The sequence below is a fragment of the Crocodylus porosus genome, unplaced genomic scaffold (assembly GCF_001723895.1).
Source record: "Crocodylus porosus isolate Cpor-Errol unplaced genomic scaffold, CroPor_comp1, whole genome shotgun sequence".
NCBI lineage: Eukaryota > Metazoa > Chordata > Crocodylia > Crocodylidae > Crocodylus > Crocodylus porosus.
The window spans coordinates 51,405,259-51,415,431 of record NW_017728950.1 but is presented as its reverse complement, the minus strand read 5'-3'; the positions used below and the strand labels follow the sequence as shown (position 1 = coordinate 51,415,431).

The window sequence follows — 10,173 nt, the reverse complement described above, 5'->3', positions numbered from 1 at the left end:
ATCCCCCCCTTCTCACCCTCCCATCTCCCGCAGCACAGAGCCCAGCCACATGGACCCTAGGTATGTGGTATGCTAGCTAATCCTGACAGGTGTCTGTGTGTCTTTCTCTCCAGTGTCACTGGGGCAGACAGACAGAACAGTGACTGCTTAGGGCTCTTTGGAGCTAATCAACAGGTCATCCAGTAAGCCATTCAGTAAGCCTTTAAAAAGTTTGAAATAATGGAGAGAGGCTAACTGGGTGATAAAGACTGCTATCACTTGCTTGCCTGTCAGTTTGCTACAGACAGTGTGACAAAGCAGGGAGGGAGATTGAAAAACTCTGTATAATCAACAGATGCATACACTGCACACCCCACCCCGCTTGCTGCAAAGTGCTAGCCCACAGCTGAGGGCTGACAACACTCCCACCCCTTGAGCAGCCAGCAGGGAAAAGCCTAGGACCATGCAGAAAGACCTCCCTAATGAGAAAGTCCTTCTAGGGCCTGGTCATGCACCCCTCAGCTCATCTCCCTACAGAAGGGAAGGGAGGGCTGCTCTAGTGCCCCCTGACTTCTAGCCTGAGCCACTGCAGGCATGTGCCTGACTTCCGTCAGTCCAGAGAGAATGTCTTCCTGGTTTCAAGCCAGTTCAGCCTAGCCAGGTTAGACTAACCTGCAAAGTTTGAATCAAATCAGGCATAGGCTTGTTGAATATCTAGGTATTCAGGAAGGTCCTGTGAATGCTTGTTCCTCAGTGGCTCTGAGAAAATTCGCTCTAACTTAGTGTCTGGGAGTCCTCAGGGTAGAAAGGCTTTATGTCCCGAAGAGCTGCTCCAGAAAAGGAGGATCCACCAGAGTATGGAAGTATCCTGGCCCCTCCCTTATTTTTTCTGGATAAACCGGGTGGCAAGCAGGGAGGAGCCATCAGCAGATCTCTGATCCCACAGACAGAACCTTCATGTTGGAGAATCCTCTGCTAGCTAGTCTTAACTACATCTGCAATTCCTTTGATCCACTGTAGAGATACAAAGAAAGCCATGATGGACATGATACCTCCAACACAATCAATCCACAAGTATGACTTTTTCCTCTCTTTGCCCCTGCAGCCTCCATAGGCTACTACAAACATTAGCCTTCAAAGTTTTGGTTCAATTCAGATAAGCATCTCCTGGAAAATTACTTGTGACCAAGTTAGAAATACCAGAGACAGAGTTTTAATTTTAGTAGTTTGCTACTTCTGCTTCGAGTCAAACACTAGGAAACACAGATTTTTGTCTCTGCATATTGTCACCACAACTTTCCTCTGAAATTCAGGCAGTGGATTTTTCTAGGCTTATTAATAAGAGAAAGATGATGCATGGAATTTATTTTATTGTCGTCTCATGCGAGTAATTTAAAAAAAATCCTTTTCCATATTTACCATCTGTTAGTAATTTGGTCGTTGAGCAGCAGAACAAATAAGACTGCATGCAATGAGCTTATTGTATGTGATGATTTTTTTCTTAATTGCTCCCCGTGTAGCAACTGCGTGACTGAAATGTAAAAGTGCTTTACCCTGCTATACATTCCCTTAGGGATATTGGCTATTCTCATTGTAAAGAAACAAGCAGCTGGTAGACTTTTTTTGCAGAAAGTTCTGAAAGACTGGCGGCTGTGGAACCCACATACTGGTATAACTCCACCATCATGGGCAGGTGCTACTGAATTTCTGAGCAAATGCTTTGTTCCAGGGATATAATCCTCAACAAACCAGTACTTTTTAATGAAAAGCTAAACCCTGCTCACAAAAGCTATGAAATGTTATGCTTTTCAGTTACTATTGTATGCTTTTAAACAACAGTTCTTTTCAACAAAACTCTTTCAGATTCTGAGATATGCATGTGCACACACACACACTCTCACATGCATATACAAGCCAAGAAAGAAGAGAGTAGTAAAATACTGATCCCAAATACCTGTGGAGTTAGTTTCCCAACCCTCTGTGTTATTGGCTCATTAATCACAACTTCCACTTTGCAGGCATCTTTCACTCTGGGGATAGAAAACTGCAGGTCATCTTTTGACAGAAAGACAGACTGTCCCTTCATCACTTTTACCCCACGGTTGACACTGATAAAGGAGGAACAGACGCATCTCAGGATAACAGTGAGCAGTGGAAACAGCCAGCTGTTCTCAAGGGGCTTCATACTATGATGAGAAATCCACTCCCTTCAACTAGTACAAAAGTCCTTAACAAAAGAGGTCTTCTCTTCTTCCTCCAGCAGATTTTCACCATATAGTCAAGGCACTGGGCTTTAGTCGCAGGCAACCACTACTATATGTTTTCTATGAAATGTGCCCCTTCAATTGAAATTTGGACAAGTGTGCCTTTCAAAGTGCCCTTGGGTTTTAAAAAAACTCCTTGATCAATCTTGACAAAATGATGAATGCTCTCTTGTAGTGCTTTAAAAGTTTGCAAGTCCTGCAGGGAGAAAGAGAAAGCAAAAAAATTGATATAAAGGCACGAAGTATCTATTGAAAAGAACAGCAAGGAGATCTTTCAATGGTTCCATAATTACAATTCATTTCAAACAGTAAACTAACTAGACTTCTACATAAAGTTAAGTGCAGTTATGGTTAGAAAAGTGATTATTTAAAAATGGCACCTACTCATTCAACAGATCTGATCCTTGTATGGTATCCAAGTTGTGCCCAACACATGAACATTTACATATTTATATGTACGCATTTTGGCCACCTGAAAGAAGAAGGATCCTACCAGCCTTCAGGTCCTATAAAGCTGGCAGAATTCTCAAGAAAGAATTGTGACCATGGCTCCCTCCCTTCATTCTCCAGCTCTCTGGAGGAGGGCTTGGGCTACCTTTCAGCCACCCAAAGGAAGGGAAAGGACCTGGGTAGCTTGCAGCCCCTGCAAAGCCAACAAGCCTTCATGGGTGGAGGCCATGGAAGCGTGATTCTTAAGGGCACCACTTGGCACTGCCCTTCAGCATGGGCAGATCCAAAACGTCAGTGATGGGGTGCAGACACACCCGCTTTGCCTTTGTGGTACACACTCAGTGAGAGAGCTTACTGTGCTTGTGCCACAAGGCTAAAGAGGATGTGAAAGCAACTCCTTGCTATGATCCTGGCATAGCTCCTACTGGGAGCACCACATGTGCCATGAGCTCACTCATCAATACAGGGTCTGCTTAAAACCCTTCTTGTGCACAGCTCTGGATCACAGAGTGTGAACACCACTGCTGTTCACCCTTCCCTCCCCATTCCTCCTTCCCCATTTGATGAATTCAGCAGCAGAGAAGAAGAGACAAGTAGCATTAGTGCTCAGCCCCTGGACTATGGAGCTATGTGGAAGCAGGAACTGAGCATCACTTTTAGCTGCTTGAAAGCAGGAACTGCACTGACATGCTGGAGAGCTCAGAGATCTCATTCCATGTGAGGTAGCACAGCCAAAGCAAGGGGTGCAACTGTACCACTGTAACCCCTCTGAATTCACCCTGCCCTTTGGTGGTGATCAAGGTGAAGATGGAGGGTCTTTTTTTTCTCTTTTACTCCTTTGTTAGGGTTCATTGGTATTTGTGTTGTGTTTGTCATAGTATCATAGTAGCTAGAGTCGGAAGGGACCTAGGTAGATCATCTAGTCCGACCCCCTGCCTTGGCAGGAAAGAGCACCGGGGTCAGGGGGAATGGAATAAATTAAGTGCATTTTCTGGGGAGTTCAGTGACAGTCATAGCCCCTCTATAAGAGAAGAGGGGACTTGGTGGGGAGGTTCTTCTCTTGGAGTGAAGCAGGGTGGTGAGAAGAGGTGGGTGGGGAATGAGAGGGTTGGAAAAGGTTCCTATATCTCAATGTGATTGGTGGTTGGAACCGGTGAGTGGGTTTGCTTGGACAGAGATTTCAGCCAGTATGTGGTGGTTGGGGAAAAAGGAGAAGTTCAAGTTCTTGGGTTTTGGGGTGTTGTCTGGGGAATCTGGTCTGTGAGTTGTTTATTATAAGCCACTCTGAGCCTTTTGGAAAGGGTGGGATATAAATCTAAAAAAATAAATAAAAATACACATACATACATACATACACGCACACACATTATATATGGGTGTGTGTTCGTGTGTGCATGTGTGTGTGCACATGAATATGCATATACAAACAGTTCTACAGACAGAATCTTGAATCTATACAGTATTTCGTACTGGTTAGCACAGGAAGCCAACATAGTTATGATAGACTGAGCTGGATTCTATTCTAATTACAGATACTCCTCACTTAACAGCATCACGGTTAACATTGTTTCGTTATTACTTCGCTGATCTATCAGAGAACATACTCATTTAAAGTCACGCAATGTTCGGTAAAACGTTGTTTGGCCGCCACCTCCTAGTAGGTAACTACTGTGACACAATTGGATACGCCTAACATCGTTTCGCTTAAAGTTGCATTTTTCAAGAATGTAACTATGACGTTAAGTGAGGATTAGCTGTAGTGTATCAAAGAGGCAATATCCAAATATGTTCCAAATGCAGACATAAATGCAGTTCTTCTGATTGAATGAATCTGGATGGAGGGGAAAGCAGCAGCTGGTTGCTTGTTAAATCACAAGTATAAGTATATGGTAGAATGTTGAAATTGTTGATGCTTCTCTCTTCAGAAGAAAAGAAGGGATTGTGGGAATCATTCTCTACCAATGGAAAAAGAATATCTGTATAGAAAGTGAATTATTATCAAATTCTAAAATGGAAACAAACACAGAAAAATAATCAATTAAAAAAGTCTCCTAAACTGTCTCTTAGTTAGGCTTAGCCTTCAATGTTGTGAGGTGGATCAACTGAGTTCCAGGTAGTTTATACTACTTGTAGTTACACTGAATGACATCTTTAGAAGCAAAGATTTCTAAAAGCTCTTATATACTCTGAGGAAAGCACAGTCCTTCTGGGGCTGCCTCATCTCCTTAACAAAAGATCAGTAGTTTAAACTTCCCAAACTAATAAACAATATGTCACAAAATCAGAATATAGCATTGTTTCATTTAAATATCATAAACTCTTAAGCCAGAAAAGCTGCTGACTCCAAGGGGCACACCTTTATTTTTACGAGAAATTCTGAGTAGTCTCACTCCTTGTATATACAGAATGTCAGCACCAATTAAAATATGATCATTAGCAATGGTCTAACCTGGAAAAAGACAAAAGCCAGGACTGTATGCCTCTTATTTTTTTCTTTGATGGCAGTAGTCAAGTCCTTTCTAATGTTTCCCAGCAGCTTAGCTGCCTCTTATTTCCTACAATTGTACATTCTTATCAGTCTGGTTTTACATTTCACTGAGCAGCCAAAAGCTATGTTAGGAAACTGTTAAATGTTTTTCATTTCCTATAATAACAAAAGACAGAGCCACTCACTCTGGCCCAGGATGCATAAGTCTGTGCCTAACTGTAAGCAACTGAGTAATCCCTGTGGAGACAATGGGACTACTCATGTGCTGAAAGTCAAACATGCACTTCCAAGGTCTCTCCACATGAAAAGACCGAAGACAATTTACTGTTTCCTAGCTCTTTAATTGCAATCCTAGAGATGTAAAACTTTGCTCTAAAAGTATAGACATGCATCTGTCTATTTCAATAAAACAAAACTAGGATGGAACGGATTAAGAAATCAGGAGTCCTGTAATCTTGCAAGATGGAGCAAACTGCTTCTTATTATATGTATTGGTCAATAAACCTCCCACTCCTTGGCTTTGGGTTCATCTTCATCTACTGCAGGAATTAAAATCAGTAACCAGACACTTAAGATTTCACTCCTGTTCAACAACCTGATGATGTATAATGCCTCTCCCCAAAACTCCCTACCTTGGGCTCTTTACTTCTGGGAAGATGTTTGGACTGAAAATTAACTGAAATGAAGGGTGCCATGGCATCCAGCCTGCAGACCTCCCCACAGGTCAGGAAAGTGAGCAGCAGGGGAGCAGTACCAATTAATACTGCCACACCCCTCACCTCCTCCTGTGAAAGTCCGAAGCCCCATGCTGCCAGATTAGGATCAGGTCACATGCCCCACCCTGCACAGCCAGGGGAAGGCTAGGCCATGCTTCTCTCCTCCTCCACCCCTTGTAGAGCTGGGTTGGGCCCAGCTATGCCTTCCCCATATGTAGCTAGACTGGAGCTTGGCTGCTCCCCTCACCTCTCTGCAGCAGGATTGGGCTCCATCATGTCCACCATGCGTGCTGGATGGGGCCCATCCATTGGATTCAGCCCACAGACAGACTGAGCACTGCCCATCTGGCCTGAGGGTCAAAAAGGTTGAACACTACTGAATTTAATAAATCAACAGCCAGCCCCAGGGAAACTTTCTGCACATAATGCTAGGCAGACATCAACGATTGCCTGAAATTCTGTTTCTGAGTGAGCACACACTACAGCTTCATCAGTGTACTGGAGCTCAGTGATTGAGGCCATGGTAGTGTTCATTTTGGCTTGGCATCAGCTGATGTTAAATAGCTTACCATCCATTTGGTAGTTTAGTTCCACTCTGGCTGGAAGCCTGTTGGTGTTCAGATGTAGCATCATGGCAAGAAATATTAATAAGAGTGTTGAAGCAATGTGGCAGACTTGCTTAACTTCCATTTTAACCTCAAAGGGATCTGTAATAGATCCATTGCTGAGAGCCACCTCACTCATGCCATCATAGAGCAGGCAGAGAATGCTGACAAATTTCAGTGGGCATCTATTCTTCAGAAGGCTCCTCCTACAACACTTTCTGGCTGACTGAGTCAAAAGCTTTCATGAGGTCAAAGAAGGCCAAGTAGAGAGGCTTGTGTTGTTCATGCAGTTGGAGACCTGTGAAGATCATGTCAGTTGTGCCTCTTGATGTTCTAAACCCACACAGATTCTGGCAGGAGTTCTTCAGAAGGTGGAAGGAGACAGATCAGGAGGGTTATCACAATAATCTTTCCTGTGGTAGACAGCAAAATGATCCCTCCATAATTTTTAGTTGGATTTCTCGCCTTTCTTGAAGATTGTCACAGTCATGGCCTTCCTGAGGTTATCTGGGATTTCCTCATCATTCCAAATCCTTAAGATGAGGGCATGGAACAGTAATATGAGCTCCTCTCCTCCATATTTAAAGGTTTTTGTGGGGTTCTACCCCAAAATCCTTGTCATTCTTTATCTGCTTGATAGCTTTCTTCACCTCATCAAGGGTTGGAAGATCATCTCTGACTGGGTGTTCCAGGATGAAGTTGAGAGCACTCTCGTCAACAACAGAATCACAACTGAGAAGGTCTTCAAAATGCTCCTCCCAATGGACATCAATGGCTACCCTTTACTTAATAAGGTCTTCTCCATCCATATGCCTTAAGGGGGCTGGTCCCTGATTGCTTGGACCATAGATGGCTTTGGTGGCACTAAAGAAACTGTGCATATTGTTGATGTCAGCAAGTTGTTGAATCTCCTTGGCCTTGTCTTCCCACCATTTGTTCTTCATATTGCAGGTTCTCCTTTGGACCTCTGGCTTGGCTTGTTGGAAATTCAATTTCTTTTGCTCAAGTCATTCTCATCAAGCTGGTCTTGTTGTTTCCTGATAGAGAATCCAAGTGTCTGTTCACAGGTGCTGATGAGAGTGGCTGTGGGGGCACGTCAAATGCTGCTGACATTCTCCCATTATTGCGGAATGGAAGTCATCAGTTTTTGTTGAGGCACTAGTGGAAGAGGTCTCACTTGCTTGGGTCCTTCAGTTTTGATCTTCTGTCAGCGTTGCTTCTTCTGCAGCCATCGTTTGGGAGTCAGTCTGAGTGATATAACTGAGCAGGTGAGTCATTAATTAGTTCAGCAATCATCATATCCAAGCATAGTTTAGGTGATGCAGACACCTGTGTAATCCTGGGCATGAATGATGACATAGATAACCAGGCACCAATGCTTAGATCATGGGTGTTTCCATGATGTCTTGTGTTTGTTTTTTCTGGTGGAATAGTGTTGGTGATGGTGAATCCCTGTTCCATACATTTGGTCAAGAGGAGGATGTCATCGGAGTTGATCTTTCCTACTCCTTCCTTGCTGATGGTTCCATTCCAGAGGTTAGAGTCCTTTCCATCTCTGGCACTGAAATCACTAAGAAGAATGAATAAGTCTGTATCACCCTGGAATATCAGAAATGACTTGGTCAAGGTTGGCATAGAATTCCTCCTTGTTTTCATTGGCAACATTGACGCAGATGTACAGTGGTATATTGGCTCCCAGTATATGCACCCTCATATAGGTAAGCTTGCATATATATAGGTGTTATTCTTCATCTCTTCCTTTTTGCTGCATCCTATCATTACAGCAGAATTCAGCACCACATAACTCTGAGACGTACTATTAACAGCCATGCACTTGATAAATCATTCTTCCTAATCTTGTCTCCTTTAAACACTCTGCACTGGTACACAGTCTGTAGCAGTGGTTTTCAAACTTTTTACAGCCAAAGCACACCTTGTTACAATTGAGGCATCTCTTGGAAGATGCCAGCTCTTAGCTTTCACGTGTTTTTCCTTAAAGAAAAATACTAAAGCAATTCCTCACTTGCAAAGAACTCAGAAAGACCACAACAGGTCAGAATATTTTGACACTATGGATTCCTATTTCAAATTGCTGGGTTTATCTTGTGAATCATGTGTAGCTGTTTGCATATCCAGCAGTATTAATATTGTGAACACCCTTAAAAGGAACCTCATGGCACCCCAGAATGTTGCAACAGCCTGGTTGAGAATCACTGGTCTAAAGTTTGGCTGTGGACTTCTACTTAGTAGAGTAACAGAGTAGCTAGTGTGTAAGTAAACCCCTCTCCTTGACTGAATCAAATCAAACTGCTCGTCTGCATGTAATAGTTATATTCAGCTAACCTTTCATGAAGATACTTCTGAAGAGGTCCTTTGTTTCATGGAAAGTGAAAAATTTGGTTAGCTCACTAGAAAAAATGGTTTATGTTAATGCCCTGGCTGGAATAATCTAGTTGGGGATGGTCCTACTTTGAACAGGGTGCTGGACTAGATGACTCCTGAATTCCCTTCCAACCCTAATTTTCTATGATTTTATGTTGCTGCCTAAAGTTTTTAATTAATACACAGTATAGCTGAAATGAGGTAAGGGTAGGAATGACAAGGGCCTGTTTAAATGGGAAAGCTACTGTGGAATAAGTTACTTCCTGGCCAACGGAGCTGTGGCACCTGATTCACCAGGCTCTCCATGGGTCAAAAAATTTAGCAGGAAGGGGGGATGGCAGTGTTAATTGCTGCTGTCTTGCTGCCAAATTTCTGGACCTCTGGGGAGCCCAGTATGCTAGATTGGATGTTCAGGGCTGAGACAGTGCAGGGTATGCTCCAGATGCTGACTCCACGAGGGATCTAGTTTGTGGACCAGCTCCATGCCACTCATCGGGCCCACAGGGCTAAAAGGTGGAGCACTACTGAGGTAGGGTATGAATTTGAAGTGCAATGGCTAGACCGCCTGTGGCAACTTAGAGTGCTGTTTGTGATTTATTCATTTCCAAGCGTACTGAAAAAGACACTCATAATGACATGTTAAAGGCTCTCCCATGGGACGCTAGTATGGAATAGGTATAGTGCAATAGCTATATTCAGGGTTATTTCCTCTTGTAGACAAGCCCAAAGTCAAACTTTCCATAATGGCACAGAAAAATATGTTATAGAATTCCTCTGCCTTTTTTTTAAACCTTAATTCCCAATAGTGCTGAAACAATTGTGTCTCTCTTTTCTAAGAAGAATTTTAATCACACCCACCATTGAATCACTCTAATTCAATGTCATTAGAAGGCCACTGGAATGTACAAAAATATCTTTGAAATCTTTAGAAGAAAATAGATTTTACATATGTGAACTTAACTTTGGGAAAATTAAAATCAAACATGATGGCCATAAATGTGAAGGTTCTTATATTCAAGGTAAAATCCAAACAGATATATAATGAAGATTTATGAATGGCCAAAAAAGAGCCAGTTAAATTTATTCATTAAGCTATTAAATAGACTAAAACCACTGCTACACTTCCGGCTTTCTTGTGCTGACGCACATAAATACATCATCTTATTCAGAATCCCATTATATTATCTAACCAACAGCTGTTAATATATCCTTTCAAAGCTCTAGGATATCATGAATTATATGATGGCATGTGAGCAAAGAATTTAAGTTATTGATCAAGAATTTATATA

General features: G+C 42.6%; 1 protein-coding gene across 1 annotated transcript in view; it reads right to left on the bottom strand.

Annotated features, from left to right (window-relative positions):
- The window catches only part of FREM1 (FRAS1 related extracellular matrix 1), a 131,809-nt gene that overhangs the window by 102,402 nt on the left and 19,234 nt on the right, over positions 1-10,173 (bottom strand). Inside the window, exon 2 of the mRNA XM_019554740.1 lies at positions 1,934-2,439. Within this exon, the coding sequence (XP_019410285.1) occupies positions 1,934-2,164 (231 nt within the window). The 5' untranslated portion in view covers positions 2,165-2,439. The remainder of the gene's footprint in view (positions 1-1,933; positions 2,440-10,173) is intronic.